The 18,785-nt window shown below is 42.5% G+C and overlaps 1 protein-coding gene across 3 annotated transcripts in view; it reads left to right on the plus strand.

Annotated features, from left to right (window-relative positions):
- Positions 1-18,785, plus strand: part of TMCC2 (transmembrane and coiled-coil domain family 2) — a 61,743-nt gene that overhangs the window by 24,555 nt on the left and 18,403 nt on the right. For 2 of the 3 annotated variants that reach the window (XM_083172991.1, XM_083172992.1), the window contains one exon: positions 16,238-16,501. In XM_083172991.1, the coding sequence (XP_083029117.1) occupies positions 16,238-16,501 (264 nt within the window). The remainder of the gene's footprint in view (positions 1-16,237; positions 16,502-18,785) is intronic. The other variant, XM_083172994.1, reaches the window with a different exon arrangement.

Raw genomic sequence — 18,785 nt, forward strand, 5'->3', positions numbered from 1 at the left:
TCAGTGAAGCTGGTATTTTCTGCTGTCAGTGAGGAAGCGATATGCTGCTGTCAGTGAGACAAGTATGTGATGCTGGTATGTGCTGCTGTCAGTGAGGAAGGGATATGCTGCTGTCACTGAGGCAGTGAGGTGCTGCTGTCAGTGAGGCAGGTATGTGCTGCTGTCAGTGAGACAAGCTTGTGCTGCTGTCAGTGTTACTGGTATGTGCTGCTGTCAGTGAGGAAGGCATATGCTGCTGTCAGTGAGGCAGTCATGTGCTGCTGTCAATGAGGCAAGGATGTGCTGCTGTTAGTGAGGTTAGGATGTGCTGCTGCCAGTCAGGGAGGGAGATGCAGCTGTAAATGATGAAGTGATGTACCACTGTTCGTGAGGTATACATGGGCCTCGTTTCTGTGAGTAGTATTTCTATGAATGATGCTAGTGTTTACAGTTGTGGAGTGATACTGCAGAGCTGTGGCTCTGTGATTGGAGTTTTGATGAAAAACACATTGCTATCAGTTCAGTGGTTTCTGAGTTTATCTCAAACAAACAAAAAAACGATACAGGGCAGTATTCAATGAGAAAAATTCTCCGTATTTTATGGCGAGTTTGTGCTTTTCTCGCCTTGGACGGAGACTTTTGCTCTCAAAAAGCGAGCAACCCTATTCAACGTGCACTTCTCGCCGTCTTTCTAGAGATTTTCGCCGTGTCTCTCCGTGTAGCAATTCTCCATCTTTTCATGGAGAAGTGGAATATGAACTTTTACAATAAAAGGTTTTTTGTTTTAATTTTGGTGTAAAAAAAATCAGGAATTTGAATCTGTGAAAGGGCATGCTATTTTTATTCATGTGCTTATAGCACATGAATATATATTTAATTTAAAAAAATTATTATTATTTTTTTTTTTACACAGAGCAGCCAGCAAGGGGGCCGGGAGCCGAGCCGCTCATTAGATATTCATATATTCACTGCACCCGATCATTACATATGCATGATCGGGTGCAGTGAATACCCGGCCCCCTGTTGGCTCTCCGGGGGGGGGCAGCCTTTGCTGCCTGGCTCCCGGGGAGTCCACCTCCCCCCACATACGTTCTGGGGCAGGCAGGGAGACTTCCATCTCCCTGCCTGCCGCCGTCCTCAGGCTCCCTGCGGCGTCACCTCATACGCCGGATTGGCTGATACTCGCCGCGAGGGGCGGCGAGTATCAGTCACATTGAATACTATCTAAAGTGCCGTGGCGGAGAATCTCCAAACATGGAGAATCTCCGCAAAAACACGACGAGTGCATGGCGAGCGAAAAAAAAACGCTCGCCATGCACGGAGAATATTTTCATTGAATACGGCCCACAGACTTTAATTTATAATATATTCTGTACACAAGATTGAAGTGCACAGTCTAGCACCTTATACTAGAGAAGGAGATGGGACAGGTGCGGCTGATGTAACATGTGCAGAGAGAGTTACATTTGGGTAGGATGTGTTCAAACTGAAATCAAAATTGCAGTGTAAAAATAAAGCAGCCAGTATTTACTCTGCACAGAAACAAAATAACTCACTCAAATGTAACTTTGCTTTTGCAAATCAACCTGAATCACCCCCATGTGCAGATTTCTCCTCGCATTTTAGGATGAAATATGCGATAATTTCAGCTTCGGGACTTTAAATCCAAAACAATTGAATTCGCTCCCAGAAACTTTATAGAGAGCTACATCTGTCAAACAAATGAATTGTCCCTTTGGAATTCAGTAGTACTGTTAGATTTCTTCCTAGCTGTCATAGACAACCAGCAACACATAAACTGGTGAGTTGTACAAATGCGTCCTCATGCTTTTAGACTCAATAGACCAAGCCGGGGGGAATTTTTCTCTCTCGTGTGACCTGGTGGGCTGTTTAGCGAGACTCCACAGAGTACCTCATGAAAATGTAAACTGTCAACTTGAATCTCTCTTCTTGTTGCCAGACTGAGCTTCCTCATAGCAGGTAAATGAAGATGGGCTTAAATTGCCAATGTGAATGAAAATGTTAGTGTTCAGTTGAATCCCCTAATGATGGGTGTACTTGTAGGTTTCAGAGAGTGATTTGTTATGTCCTGTACACACGGGGCAAGTTGAGCCTCCGTGCTAAGCAATCTAGCATCGCCCAGATCGCTCAGCACGGGTTACTCAGCACAGAGCACTGCACCAGTGCTGCGTGCTGAGTAATCTGTCATGCCTGTGTGCTCTGTGGAGAAACCACTGGCAATGACTAGATATTGAAAGCATGCTGGAAATATCTAGTCCGGTGATAGCGACGTGCGGTACTGCATATCTCAATTGCCGGGAGCCATACACACAGAATGGTCCATGCTTTCCTGCTAAGTGATTTAGTCAGAACACTTAGAAATGGAGCTGTAATCGCCCCATGTGGATGACCCAACAAACTGTTAGCAGATATCTATCAGAACCAATAAACCGTATGACATTTAAATAAATGTTGATCATACCCTAATATCAGAGATTTTTTTGTTCTGATTAAGATTAATATTCTACCAGAAACAAAATATCGGTGACACTGTTAGCCACGGCTGCTGATGTTTATTGACATGGACTTATTGTACGTTATGTCTCAATCCAACTGATAATTATGTTGTTCTCTGACAAATGTGCATAATGTCTCTATAATCGGTACTTGTTTCCTAGCACGGCCACAATCGCGGGCATCGGGTGTCATTTTTAGTGGTATACGACGCGACCTGCCCCTGATTTTCCCATTGAAATGCATTGAAAAAAGTCAATATCGCGTCGGTCGCGTCGTATGCGGCTAAAAAAGGCTTAAATGGTCCAGACGCGATGCCCCCAATTTCCCCATAGAGAACAATGTTAAATGCCTCAATTTACTCGCGATGCCCCCGATTTCCCATAGGAATCAATGTTAAATGGCTCAATTGACCCAAATCATCATAGGGAACAATGGTAAATGGGCCAGAAAACCCAAAAAACACCCCTGAACAGTGAAATGTCCCCCCAAAAGTAGTTGACGCCACCCCACGATCAACGCCAACCCGAAGCGTGGCGAGCGCAGCGAGCCCGCGAGGGGCGGCGGTACGCGTCCTCCGACCTTTTCATACCCCCACTATCCACGTCGGCGTGGAGTTGAGAATAGATTAGTGTGGCGAGCGCAGAGAGCCACCGAGCCCGAAGCGTGGCGAGCGGACGCAGATACCTTCACAGGTAAACGCGTCCCTTCGCGGGCTTCACAGGTATCCGCGTCCCCTCGCGGGGCTCGCTGTGCTCGCCACGCTTCGGGCTCGGTGGCTCGCTGCGCTCGCCACACTATTCTATTCTCAACTCCACGCCGACATGGATAGTGGGGGTATGAAAAGGTCGGAGGACGCGTACCGCCGCCCCTCGCGGGCTCGCTGCGCTCGCCACGCTTCGGGTTCGCGTTGATCGTGGGGTGGCGTCAACTACTTTTGGGGGGACATTTCAGTGTTCAGCGGTTTTCTGGCCCATTTCCCATTGTTCCCTATGATGATTTGGGTCAATTGAGCCATTTAACATTGATTCCTATGGTAAATCGGGGGCATCGCGGCTAAATTGAGGTATTTAACATTGTTCCCTATGGGAAAATCGCGGGCATCGCGTCGGTACCATCGCACCCGATTTTTTAGTGCATGCGTTGGCCGCGGTGCCCCCCATTTTTCCTCACGATGCCCACGATCAACATCTTTGTGGCCGTGCTAGGAAACAAGTACCCTATAATCTTTTCATTTATTGTATGACTTATATTCTCAATAAAAAGATTAATATTTTGAATGTAGAGACTAATAGATTGGCATAAATGAATACTGCATAAACCAGGCCTGTTTTCAGGCAATAAAATCTTTGAGTTTCAAATTTGCTTCTTTATTCCGCGGAAATATCATTATACACTGTATTACATTTTGTAATATATGGTGTATAACCACAGAGTGTCAAAGCCAGCAGTATTACAACAGCATGGTTGGAGTAGTGGCTAGTATTACTGCCTCACATTCACAGGGCGTGAGCTGAAATCTAGACCAATGGCTTGTATGTATATTTTGTATGTGCTCTCCATGTTTGCATGAGTTTGGTTTCTATAACCAAACTACCTGAAAACATGTTTCATTTTAAGATACCCTTTATGAAACCATGAATGATTCCATTTGATAGATTGTAATCTTTGGAGCAGGGCCCTCCTACCTCTATGTCGGTTTGTTACTACCCAGTTTGCGTTATCACTGTTGTAAAGCACAGCGGAATTTGCTGCGCTATATAAGAAACTGAATTAAATAATACAGATTGTATATTACTAATATTGCATAGTCCTAGCAGGGTTTTTCCTACTTTAACCAGTTCACTGCTGGTCTGATTGTTTCTGCCACCCAGAGCAGCAAAGCCTATTACAGAAGCCATGTATACCGCGCTGTTACTGGCAAAGGCTCTATCTGATCGAACCCCTCCAAAGGTTACATGGCTACATATAAGTGTTATATGCTTCATTTTGTTGGGGGAGTGAAGAAGAAATGTGACGCCGTCCTGTGCCACTGAGTCAGCAGAGCCTCATCGCTCAGTGTCCTGATTGCCAAGATTGAAGTAAGCAAGATCTATTTAGAGAGCTGTTCATTGTAATATAAAAGAGATATGAGTTAGGCTCCCATATTTCTTAGAAATAAACCTCCCTGTGTACAGAGGCTGATGCACAGGGCCGGATTAAGGTCTGTGGGGGCCCTGGACAACAAAAATTGTGGGGGCCCCTTCCTCTAACCCCCCTCCCCCCCACACCAGCACTCACCGGAGTAGTTATTCTTGCTGCCCATCGAAGTTAAAGATGCTGAATGGGCACTGCCTCTTCATAGCGCCTGGGACACGGGGTGATCAGGTGGGGATAGTGGGGTAGGTACCCCCGAAGACAGTGTGACAAGAGATCAGGGCAGTGCGGAGATGCGGGGCTGGCAGGTGAGTGTGAGAACATGGCATCTATCCCCCAGCACTGCTGCAATGCTTCCCACGCTGCGGCGGATAGGCAGTGGCAGGATCTCTGCAGCAGATGGAAACTAGTTCTGTCCGCCCGTGCTGCCTGGACCCCAGGGAAGTGTTGCCTGGACCTCGCTGCTTGCCACCCACCCGGAATGTGGGGCCCCCAGAGTGACCGCCCCTAGTCGCCCCTTGGTAGATCCGCCACTGCTGATGCAGATTTGAATGCTTAGTATTGCAAATGCATTCTGTGTTTTATGCAACATATCTCATTATTTCAATAGTAGTGGCCAGGGGCATTTGCATCTAGGTAAAATAGTGGCTTGGCAGAGTTGCATACTCATAATTACACATTTTCCAATGGATCTTTTTTTGGATCTTAAGAATATATGTTGCTTACCCCAGTAACGAGTCTTTTGTATAGTATAAGCAGGCCCGTCGTCTTTTGGAATGTACCTTTTGTCCCAATCTAAATATAAATTGGATCACAGCAAAAATAAATACATTTGGTGGGGGTGAAGAAATAGACACATTACTTGTGAATATGCAAAAGCATGGTGGAGGAGAAGCTATATAAATTCTCTTAAAGACCAATCTTCAGGTTTGCTTATGTCCTAATACTATGAACAATTATATAGTTCCAAACTGGTGGATACTGCTTTGCAGGACAGTCCTATAGAGGGGGCTCATCTGCTAAGGACCACAGAAGCTATTTGGATAAACTCCTTGATACCATATTGAGTCCCCAGGCTATTAGGTTTATTAGTGATACTATAAAATACTTTAGTATAGGGTGGTACCAATATTATTAGATTTGTACCAATTCATACATAGGCAGTCTCCTACTCAGTCTCCTACTCATTCCACTTTTAATGCTTTTCTTCCAAAATCCAATAAGGATCACCAATTAGTTGCCTCACAACCTTACAAACTGATCACCTTACTTAATCTAGATTTTAAAATATAAGCAAAACTCCCTGATCTTCTGACTCCTGACTAGCTGGGCTTTGTTGAAGGCCATCACTTGGTCAAAGGTATTCATTCCGCTGTCGCAGCTACAGTGGGTTGCTCCTATGACCCATAAGGCTTTGATACAGTCCTTTGGTCACATCTTTATGAAGTTATTTTGCACAGATCATTTGGTCAAGATTTTATTGGCCTAGTCTGCTAAGCCAATAATTCGCCACATACAACTCTACTTTTGAATGGATTGCGGAGGGGGAGAGGCTCATCACATTCCATCGGGCAGTTTAGAAGCATGATTTTTTTTGTTTGCTTTTACTTTTGATAATTACCAGGCTCAGCATTACGTCAACCAATTATTAGAAATTTATTTGAACAAAATAGAGACAATGGCCCTTATGTAGATCTGAGCTCAGTACAATTTTTTTGGGAAAATGGGCAAAACCATGTGCACTGCAGGTGGGGCAGATGTAACATCTATAGAGAGAGTTAGATTTGTGTGTTATTTTGTTTCTGTGCAGGGTAAATACTGGCTGCATTATTTTTACACTGCAATTAAGATTTCAGTTTTAACACACCCCACCCAAATGTAACTCTCTCTGCATATGTTACATCTGCCCCACCTGCAGTGCACATGGTTTTGCCCATTTTCCAAACAAATTTGTACTGCGATCAGATCTGAATAAGGGCCTATATACTAGATATGCTGGTATTTTTTCCTCCACTAGTACATAAGCAAATTTTTAAACATTAGAATGGTTTGTGTAGTATTTTAGATCACAAAACACTCCAAACGGGCTTTAAATATAGACTACTCAAAAACCTTTTTGACTGTTATAGCTTTGATCCCGCTAGTTCTTAGAGAATTATTTTAACTTATATTAGTCCACACCATGTTTTTTTTTATTTTGCCAGTCAATGGGTGTTATGTGGATGTTGTAAACTTTTATTGGTGCTGTGCTCAGTTGCTAAAAAAACAAAACAAAAAACATTTTACAGGTCTGCAGAAAAGCCCCCCTTTTTCAATATTTAAAAAAAAAATGTTCCCAATTTTGGATTGATTGGGTAAGGAATCCAAAGTAATAAAACTGTGAGATCTGGTAGAAGTTTATAATGGTGCTTCCTACACAGACAACACAATTGATGATTCAATGTTACGTGAACAACTTGTGGTATCTACAGAGGACTGCAGACCATGATCCTCCTATTTCTTAGAGCAGAGGTTCTCAAACTGTGGGTCCCGACCTTCTCAGCATGGGGTCCCGACTCCATGTTGCTGACCATTAGGCTGATCACTTTTCTAATCTCATTCAGTGATTCAAGGAGCCTGATAGATCTGTTGAACTGTCTGTTATGTTAAACTCCTCCCATCATTTTGTGCCTCCACATTGTTGCCATGTATGTGCTGTCTGCTGACCACACATGTGATGTGATGACCTTCTGCAGTAACTTGCTGGGGTCCTGTCATTATTTTTACTGTCTAATGGGGTCCCAGAGCAACATAGTTTGAGGACCCCTGTCTTAGAGTTTTGTCTCTTTTGTTCACCCAGCATCCAGATGGAGCAGCTCTCAATTGAGCTGCTCCTGGCGATAGAATAGCCAATCGCCGCTGTGTGCCATCACGTGCCCCGTTCTGTCAGAGCCCTCTGCCTGCTCCCCCATAGCCCTCATTCGCCCTGCCCGTCTCCCTGATGCAGAGGGAGGCAGGGAATCCTCTCCGGTACTTCTTTACTTTCACGGCGCCACTAGATAGGACAGATAGGACAGATAGGATACTAGATAGGATACGATTTGTATGCGATTTGACATAAGATATCGCATAAGATATAGGATAAGATTTACTATCCATTTCATTACCCCACTATCCACTAGGGCGTGGAGTTGATTTTATATAGCGTGGCGAGCGCAGCGAGCCACCGAGCCCGAAGCGTGGCGAGCGGACACGGAATGTATTTTATGGAATTGCATGCAAATGGCATGCGATATTGGGGACTTGCTTTCAAACAACATCCGTGTCCCCTCGCGGGGCTCGCTGCGCTCGCCACGCTTCGGGCTCGGTGGCTCGCTGCGCTCGCCACGCTATATAAAATCAACTCCACGCCCTAGTGGATAGTGGGGTAATGAAATGGATAGTAAATCTTATCCTATATCTTATGCGATATCTTATGTCAAATCGCATACAAATCGTATCCTATCTAGTATCCTATCTGTCCTATCCTATATCTTATGCGATATCTTATGTCAAATCGCATACAAATCGTATCCTATCTAGTATCCTATCTGTCCTATCTAGAGTGGCGCCGTGAAAGTAAAGAAGTACCTCCTCTCCATGCCGCCATGCTGAAAGGGACGTGTGAGCGTGTGAGAATCTCGCACGTCCCTGTCAGAAGGAGCTGCTGTCCACCAGCCTGCACCAGCTCAGGAGATCTGGAGATTCTACAGGCTGGCTGACAGGTGCTCCATCTGTGGTTTCCACCAGAAACAAAATGACTCACACAAATCGAATTCTCTCTGCACATATTATATATTTACCCCACTTGCATTGCGCATGGTTTTGCCCATTAGAGAGCGATTTTGCTTGTGATCCATGCTGAATAAGGCCCTATGTTTGGTAATTACATATGTTTTGTTTGAGTTGTTATTACTTATTCTTACTTTATATTTTGTTGACTGATGTGCTTCAGAATCAATAAAAACATTTTGATAAGAAAAATTCTCAATCAGACTTTTTTTGCATTCAATTCTGTATTATTGCCCTTTTTAGATTTGACAGGCAAATTCTGCAAAAATTGAAAATTTTGAAAATCTATTCTGTAATTGTCTCCCTAAATCTGAAAAGGAAGGATGGAAACCCAGATTAACTGATGAGCCCATCATCGCTGCCCTGTACACACTGGGCGGCTATTGAGCTCAAACGAGTAAACCGCGCTGCTTTCAGCTGAAAGCCGCCCACTGTGTATGGGCCTTTAGAATATGTCATCAGTTATGTAGCAGAGTATGCATCACATGCTGACAAGCCTGTTGGGGGATACATAGATACAGTTGTGTAAAAGGAGAAATAGTGACTTGTATAAATAGGTTCTGTGTCAGAAGCTTCTATAGTAAATACTGTTCTCACCAAATGTAACCATTTTTTCAGCATTTTTGCAATATTCAGTTTTGTTCAGTAATTTATAGTTGATAAATATTATTCATAATGAAAGTAATTATTTAATATTCTCATAAGAGTCTGAAGCATTGAGGTGAAAGGTGACATGGTCTGGGCTGCTACCTGGCAGTGAGGCGGGTGTTGAATGGGTTATATGAGGCACTCAGGTTATGGCATGTGAGGCATGGAATTGCATTACATTGCACTTGTCACCATTCTATCAGCTGTTGCCGTCCCCCTCTCTCCTGGGCGCGGCTAAATCTGTAAGGGGACCACTGTACTCGGTTGTCCTGTACAGAACTGCTTGGAATCGACCTTGCAGCCGGCTCTACCTGTGTGGATAGTTTGAAGCTGAAGTTATATACAGTCCGTATCCTTCTACTTTAGGTTATACAAATGAGCAATAATGGGTTGTACAGTACTTGAAATTGAGTGCAATCTGATGGTCAGTGAAAGATTCTTTTTGTAGTTTATAGCAAGTCACCTTAACTCCTCTTTGAGATGCTGTGAAGACATTGGCCAGCCTCAAGTAATAACAATGTATGTCCAGATTATGGTCAGCTGTAAGTCACCTACTGGACATTACTGTCTGTGTTTTATGTGGCATTATTCAGCCAGTTGGCCTGATATATACATACTGTATAATAGACTTTGTCTAGAGTAACCAGGACAGAGGGAGGTTCCCTAATCTTTTTTTGGTCTAATTGGACATGTATTAAATTTATCTTGTTTTGTTCCTTACAATTTCATTTTTTAGGGACAAATACAAGATCATATATGTATAATTGTCATTTTGCTGTATCTGTTATTTTTAACTTGTAGGAATTACTATATTGATGTTCTTGACCTATTTGATTTTGATTTGATTTGAGTTTTTTTCAGTATGTAGATTACCACGAAGGGAACTGGAATGTAGTCTATTTTACATATATACATTACAGCATGTTACAGCATGTTAATTTATTGTTTTGCATTGTTTGTTTTCTAAAAGCAGGAGTATACAGGTAACAGGTTATATATACAGTAGTTTTCACATTGCAAGTGTTTCAGTTGTGTTTTCGGCTTCCAGATCAATAGTTAGTATATCCATTTGGATTTGGGTTCTATGTGTGGCTGGTTGCAAACCACCAAATCACTGCTAATTATTTAGTCCCAATAATCGTCAGTATTATTTACAATTTAGCATGCTTTTTAAAATAAATATTCAAAAGTAACATGGTATATGAAATCCTCACAGATCACTCATTCTTGAAATCGGTGTTCCAAACTGGTAGTGTTTCATGTTTTTTTTTATGCTACTCCGCCCTAATGGCTTAAAAAAATGTAACCTCATAAATGTAATATCTTAAATTAGCTGATCATGTTGCTTGTAGCTCAGCTTATCCCATGAGTGGATAGCTCAAGATTTATAGTTCACAATCACAAGTAGCATGTCTGGCAACACACTTGTGAGTAGCTGGGCAATGAAAGGCAATCCTGATACTCCTGGCTAGAAATGTTTTCCAGCTTTCATTTCAAGTGTGAGCGATGGACCAATCTTTGTTTCCCCCCATCCCTGTATGGACTAGTATGGTCCAATAAAAGATCTTGCTGGGAATGTAATCGGGTGTGAGTATAAGAAAGTGAGAGATTTTGTGAGAACTCTCCAATCTTTCAAAGCGGCAATCATTTATATGGCAGAATGCAGTATAAATATTTACCGCTTTAAGAAAACAGGAGAACGCTCACAAATCTACAAATAACACCCCCTTCCCCTTATTTAAAGGAAAAATGCAGAACATTGCAGGACCGTAACATCATCGTGACATGAACAGTAAACTCAAATGGGGCTGCTCAAACAAGAGACAGTCATTTGCTGTGGGGTCTTTGACAGCTGACACAGGAGTGATACATTGTATCTCGCATATCATTCCCAGCTATCTCACAGAACATTCCCAGCCTGGCAGCATTCGCAAACCACATTCACTTGCAATGCACCTCTCAGACATGTGCTAGCAGCTAGCTAAATACTCCTTAGTATTTGCTATTTATACAGTCAGTCCTCCTAGTTTCTTTCTGTTGTTTGTTTCTAGTCATATCATGTAAACAAAAATATAGAAAATATACATTGGGATGTATTCCTCAAAAAAAAAAAATATGTTAAACAACGAATAGAAACATTTCTGTGGAATTTCTAAACTAGTTCAACAAAATATTTGTGCTGTGTGCATCCTATATAAAACTGTTATTTCCCATTGTTCCATGTGAGCACCATACAGCTGCTACAGCGCAACACACATTGGCTCTTAATGCCTTTGGTAAGCCGTCATTTAGTCCGGTATTACATGTGATCCTAAGCGCTCTAATCTGAAAGAATTCTGTTCAACCTGACTCAGTAGGTTGCTGAGATTTCATAATTAGATAATTAGTGTTTAGTTACTGAAGGCCTACAGATCTGTATAGGAATATAACACTGAGCTAGGATTGTAACTTGAGAGACATCAATTATTTCCAAATATAAATGATAATCCTATTTACTGTTAGATACTACTACTGTTTTGCACTATTTTGTTGTCATTTGTAATTGGCTATAGTAGTGTTATTATTATTATTATTATTAGTTTCCATCTTTTGAGATTATATTTATGAGTTTTAGGAGACAGTGGGTGAAATGTAATAGGGTGAGAGAACCAGAAAGTGAGATGTTTGGTAGGAAATCTCCAGTTTTTTTTAAATAGCAATCATTTACACTCCAAAATCAATTTAATTTTGCAGTGCCCATACACGTTGAGATTTTTCTGTGCTGTCAGGTTTGTACTTCAAAGTGCCGTGCGATTTTGGAATTGGTAGGGGATGCGATACAATGTACTGTACTGTGCAGGTGCAATGCGAATTTAGCCTCTTTTTTTTAATTTTTTTTAATAAAGTTAATAGTCACCTAATGGACATCGCATCGCATTGCATCACAAAAGTGATGTGATGCAGCACAAAAGTACTGCCTGCACTTACTTTTTGTGCTAAACAATATTGTGCCCGCGGGGACGCACAGGTACACGGTGCGATTCTAACCAATGCAATGCTTTTTGAACTTTAAAAGTTCAAAACACATGCTAAAATCGCAATGTGTATGGGCACCTTCAAGTACTGCCACTTTAAAAAAACTGGATATTTCCTACATAGGTCAAGACTTAGCTTCAAAAGTTATAAAATGAAGAGTGATAAACAGCCAGCCAATCAGCTCCTGTCTGACATTTTTCAAATACAGTCTGTGACATGGCAGGTAGGAGCTGATTGGCTGGCTGTTTATCACTCTCCATTTTATCACTTTTGAAGCTTAGAGAATCTGGCCCCAAATCTCTCATTTTCTGATTCTCTCACCCTATTACATTTCACCCATCATTTTATCTTATAAACTTTGCTATTCAGTAATGCCAACTGTTTCCTTTACAAAGTTAGCCTGGAAATCCTTTCTTAATTTTTTGATATTGTAATTTCAATTATTATTTAAATACGGTAACATAGTAATCCCTTCCATATCATATTATGGGTGCGGTTTTCATTCAGCTGCAGTGTATCAGACCTGCCATGCAAGAATGTACTTTCCCAGCAGTTAAGTGTCTTTGTAAATTTATTCAAATGTTGGCAGGAATGGATGCGGCATCCCTTGGGTTATGTTTGCACTAGAAATCCTGGCAGCTAATGTCCCTGAATGAGATCAATATTTGGTAGCAGGCATGTCCTTGTGTCCCAGTGTCCCCTGTGGGCTGATAGATCACTCATGTGATGACCATTGATTGGCAATGCCTGCTGGGAGACAGCCCTCCCAAATGGGTTCTCCTGCTAGAGGTGAGGACAGCATTATGCTGCAAACTATTCTGTTTCCTGTCTGTGTATTGTGTTTGTTTTTCCAGCCGATCCCTACCTGTGCCCGTGTAAAAGAACCATCATTGTCATGCTGTATTATATTGCTCCTATTTATTTATGTGATAATCTGTCAACTCTCACCCCTCACTGACATTGATGTCTAGTTTGTATATCTCATTTTTCTCTCCTGTGTTTGTCTCCAGATTTCTGCCTCCTTTTTTCTGTTTTCCTCCTATTTCCATTCTTTGTGTCCAACTTTTTTCATTGCTTGTTCCTTAACTTGGGGGGTCATCATGAGGGAGGGAGAAGAAGAGTTACCATTTGTGGGGGCACTTGGACAGGCTCTTTGCACAAGTCCTTTGGGTCTCCTGTTGCCTGATATATTCCCTGCTGAGGCTGGGCCTGTGAAGATGCAGCTTGTAAACCCTCTCCTGGTAGCTGGTGTAAGTATAGCAGTGTGGTGTGAATGACATATATTTGTGCTGGTGGTGGTAACATCATTTATGCTCAAGGATTTATACATAGGGTATATTCTTTATAGGGTATATAGTTTTATGGTAAGAACCACTGAACTGTCAGGAAGTGGAATACCCTGAGAATTGCCTAGGTAGTCTGTGTTCCATAGAGCAATACTTTAGCCTAAGTACTGTCTGGTAGAACATCCTGACTAATTTATATAAGGCTGTTATGGAAGAGTATATAAAACTAGTCCTATCTAGCAAGAGCAGACATATGGGTAAATGTAATAGCCTTTACCTTACAGGCATCACTAAATTCCCTGCGAGTCACTCGCAAAAGCAAAACCATGGTGCACTGCAGGTGGGGCAGATGTAACATGTGCAGAGAGTTCGATTTGGGTGTTCTTGTGTTTCTGTGCAGAATACATACTGGCTGCTTTATTTTTACACTGCAATATAGATATCAGTTTGAAGTACAAACCTCACCCAAATCTAACTCTCTACACTTGTTACATCTGCCCCACCTGCAATGCACATGGTTTTGTCCATTAGACAAATAATTTGCTTTTGAGATTGAACCAGAATCAGGCACTTTAGCCAGACTTAGTGGGAATTCTATTATGCTTGTAAATCACAGGCTATTACATTCATCCCATAATCTTAAGGGATTCGGTATGGAACCCCGGCGGTCGGAATCCCGGCAGTCAAAATCCAGACGCCGGAATCCCGACCAACGAAATCCCGACAAAGGGGGATGTGGATCGCCCCCCCTTGTGGGCTCGCTGTGCTCGCCATGCAGCGGGCCCGGTGCCTCGCATATTTATACTCCCTCTATTGGTGTCCCACGGAGGGAGATAGTGTTGGGATTCCGGCGTCAGGATTTTGATACACCGGGAAACTGACCTCATCCCATCTTAAGTATCTTGAGTTCAGTCAGTGTATGGAACATTTCTGTAAATTAATGGAAAAAAAACATTTATTTTCTGCATATTACATCTTCAGAAATGTATTTTTAATTATTACTTCATATTACTCATTATAAATGGAATTTCTATGCACACTTGCACGAGTTCCTGAGATAATAAACTGGGTTGGGGGGATTTATCAAACCTTGTAGAGAGATAAAGCAGAGAGTGATTAAGTATCAACCAATCAGCTCCAACTAATTTTTTCAAACCCATCCTGTAAAGTGACAGCTATGAGCTAATTGGTTTGTATTTTAGCACTCTCTCTGCTTTAGCTCTCTTCATGGTTTGTACCCCATAATTTTCTATTGAGTGGTGAAAAATGATGTGTTTTTTTTTGTTCAAGTATGTTATTTATAGTTTCAATAATATGCAGCAGCAATGACAAAGCAAAGTTATGCAGTAGTAAACACAGTGAATAAACCAGTTTGAAAGATGGAAATTGATCCAAAAAGTCCATAATTACTTTTACCTACAGTAATGTAGTGCAGCACAGACAGTAAATGGGCTGGGGATGCATTTATTGACATTAGTTGAACAGTTATCAAGGGGGAGAAAATGAGGCTTATTTTCCAACAATGTATATCTGTGCTCTGATTCGCTGTTGTTCTACTCTACATTGCCAATATTTTGGCTAGGTGAAAAATTGTAAATGGGTACCTTAGTACCAGAATTATGTCGCAAGAGCAGGTTATTGAACCATTGGAGAAGCAGGAGGGGATTATTTATGGGACATAGGCCTCAGCGCTGAAAGTGCAGTAATACTACATTTATTGGATGTATATTTTGTCAGTGCAGGAACTTTATTTCTGAAGTGTTATCAAAATGTTTTTGTCTTACAACAGTGTTCCTAAATGTCCTGCCCTGCAATATGTGCATGTCTTCTATGCCCACAAGGGATAAAAAATATTTTAAATACATTGCACAACAGTGCAAATATCTCAACAAACTCCTATCATCCACAGACCAATTTAATTGCATAAAAGCTTTCCATGTTTGTGCTAACATAATAATTGGTTCACCCTCCTGTCTAATCATGAGCTGATCATGTGAGTTCTATGAATGAAACAGGAAATCTGCCTAGCTCATGTCTGGTAATAAAATGTATGGCAGACATTTTAGGGGGCATTTACTAAGATGGGAGTTCTATTTCACATGGGATGTTGCTTCTAGAAGGTGCTAAATAAATAAGTAGATCCTGATTGGATGCCCATAACATCTCATGTGAAATAGAACACCCATCTTAATAAGTGGTCTCTCCTTTCTGATGATTTTAGGTTTTACAGTTTTGTCTGATGACCTTTGTTAAACAGTATGTGCTGCTGTCAGTGTGTTTTCCTATGTAATTAGTAGTGTTCCTTCTAGAAATCGGGACGGGCAGGGCACCGCTGCGTAAGGGGGGCGGACCGGGCCAATCGACGTCACTGTTGTGGGTGGTCCCGGGCCACCAACGTCACAAAAGGGGTGTGCCCAATCTGCACAGCCATGAAAAGGGGTGGGCCTGGGTGCCGACATCACGAAAAGGGCCCTGCCGCCGTTGTCACTGAAGGGGGTGGGCCCGGCCTCACCGAAGGCTTTGCACTGCCGAATAAGTGCCGGGGCATCTCCATCTACGGCGGCGCTGAGCTTCCGCGGTCACACCGGGTGGATCGGAGGCAGGCTCTTTTAGCAGGGCGCTGCTAGAGGGGCAGGGCACATTTTGCCCTTTAAAAATCGGGCAGAGCGCAGCGCCCCGGTAAAACATCCTAGCGGGAACACTAATTAGGAGATGAGGGTGGAGCTTAATGATTTTATTAATATTGAGTTGCCATTTTTTCTTTGGTTAATTTTTCTAAAGTTTTTTTTTTTTTTTTACATTTCTGGTCAACATTCAGATTCTGATCTTTGTCCTTTTTTAATCATCAGCAGTCGGATAAAGGGGACATAAGTAGCCTAAGTCTCCCTCCCAGTACTCTTCATGGCGGTTCAGAGGGGAACATCAGCCTGGAAGTCCCCGAGGGGGCACCAGATCCACAGCGCACCAAAGCTGCAATGGACCACCTGCATCAAAAGATCCTCAAGATCACAGAACAGATCAAGATTGAGCAGGAGGCCCGAGATGATAATGTGGCAGAGTATCTGAAGCTGGCCAATAACGCAGATCGGCAGCAGGCCTCTCGCATCAAACAGGTATTATTAGTACCACGGTTTTGTATATCCCGTTATATTTTGGGTGTTCAGAAGAAAAAGTAAAAATGATTTTATGAAAGGCCTGTACATTTGACTACTTAGTGATCTCGCCCCAGTGAGAATGCCCAGAAATATGCTGCAATAAAGCATGGTACAGCCCTCCAAAGAGGATAATTAAATTACCCTATACAGTAGGTGTACCTCAAGCAAGAGCTTTCCCAGATTTGAAGAATTGGACATACAGTATGCATTTGTAGACCCACCTCTCTGCAGCTGTTGTTCATTGTATGCTCCATAGTTATGCCCCAGTTAATATTATGCCCTATAATAGTGCCCTAGTTAATATTATGCCCGGTTTTAGCAGACAGGGAGCTATGCGGGCAGGCGGCTGTGAGCCCAGTGCCGGGGGGGGGGTGGCAGCCTGGCTGGGCAGCTATTCTGTCGGAAGTGCGGCCGCTGGCTGGGCGCCAGGGAGCTGGAGCTTGGCGCCGGGTAGCTGGAGGCTTGTCTGAGTGCTGGGCCGGGGAGCGATGGGCGGGCCCGTGGGTGGGTAGAGCAGCTTTTCAGCCTGCGCAGCTTGTCCTCTGACCATCACGCTGCGCAGAGCCGCAGGCCTGGCTTCGGGAACAGCCAGGCAGCATCTGAGCCAGTGCTTAAACGCTGCCCGGCATTAGACTGCGCATGTGCAGTCTAATCCTGAAATCCCGGGATTGGAAACTCCAATCCCGGGGTTGAAATCCTGATGTTTTTGGGGCCAAATCCCTGGATCCCACCTATCCCGGAATTGGCCACCCTAATTGTAACACATATACAATTTTTTCTACAAGTTTCAAAATTCCTTATTACATTTTGAATTCTTTACAAAATAATATTTCATACTCCATATGTTCATTATGCCCCTCTACTCCTTCCTTACATCTGGTAAACTCCATTCACGCCAACATCATGTCAAGTATGTTCTCATAGCCACCTGCTGTATATTGCTTCCAAGAGTAACAATACTGAGAATACATGTGAGATGTGCCTACTAACCCTTCATATATTGTAGAAACTAACTTGGTGTGCGTCACTTTCTGCATCAGCGGCCAATCACTCAAACAAGGGGAATACAACCAAACACTGCATATGTACATATGTACAAGGGTGTTGAATTTCCTTTGTAAAGTTAGAAAAATAAAGTTATTTTGTTCTCCTCATCTATCACTGATAAATAAACAAGATACTATATTTATATGTCTTCAACAAAATGTTCAGTCTGGCCTTGAGGAAAAAAATAATCCATATAGTATTCTTAACTGAACCATTTGGCATGGAGCCCTGACGGCAAAATGGTTAAAAGAGTGTACAAATAAAATAAGACTGGTGTTATTATACAGCACAGGTTCCCACTCAGATCCCCTAACAGTCCATGTTTTCCAGGTCACTTGTGGATTTTTAAAATGTGACAGTTGGTGATACACTGTGCACCTGCCGGGTGACATGGAAAATTTGACCTGTGTGGGGTCCTGAGAACCGAGTTCTACAGTATAGAAGTGTAGTAGAGTAAAAATTGGTTCTTTATAAGTTATTTTAAAATATATTATTGAAAACAATTTTGAAAAAGTATTTTTTAAATGACAAAAAAAACTAAAATATTAATATTTAAGAATATTTGACTACAAAATATAATTTTTTTTAGTGTTTATTTCTATTTTCTTTTTCACCAATCATTTTCTATTGTAGCTGCATTTTTAAGCCACGCTGTTTTAATGGGTGCCGGATGTCTCACCGACAGTCGGGATTCCGACAGTCATTACTCCGACATCGGAATCCCGACTGCTCCCTCGTGGGGGTCCATGACCCCCACAGAGGGAGAATAAAATAAATGTCGAGCGCAGCTCACCACCATGCCTGCAGCGTGGAGAGCGCAGCGAACCCACAAGGGGATTTATTGCGCTCCCCCCGCTGTGCAGTTGGGATTCTGACATCCCGCTAATGACTGTCGGAGTCCCGACTGTCGGTGTGTTATACCACACCCGTTTTAATATGTCACAGCCAGGGTGGTGCTGTGGTGTAAGGCTCGCCCCTGCAAGTTTTACATTTCCCACAGACCCATGAAAAGAATAATGTGGGCCACATAATACCACCCCTAATTCAAATTATGCCCCATGGTGCAAAACAACTCAACACCTTAAAAAAATCTTAACAGTGCGCGCCGCTGGCGTTCAGTAAAAATTTAGGGCATGGATTTGTTGGACAGGATTGTGCACACGGTAATGCCCATTACACATGATGCCACACACCA

The sequence above is a fragment of the Crinia signifera genome, chromosome 2, assembly GCF_055691185.1.
Source record: "Crinia signifera chromosome 2, ASM5569118v1, whole genome shotgun sequence".
NCBI classification, from domain to species: domain Eukaryota; kingdom Metazoa; phylum Chordata; class Amphibia; order Anura; family Myobatrachidae; genus Crinia; species Crinia signifera.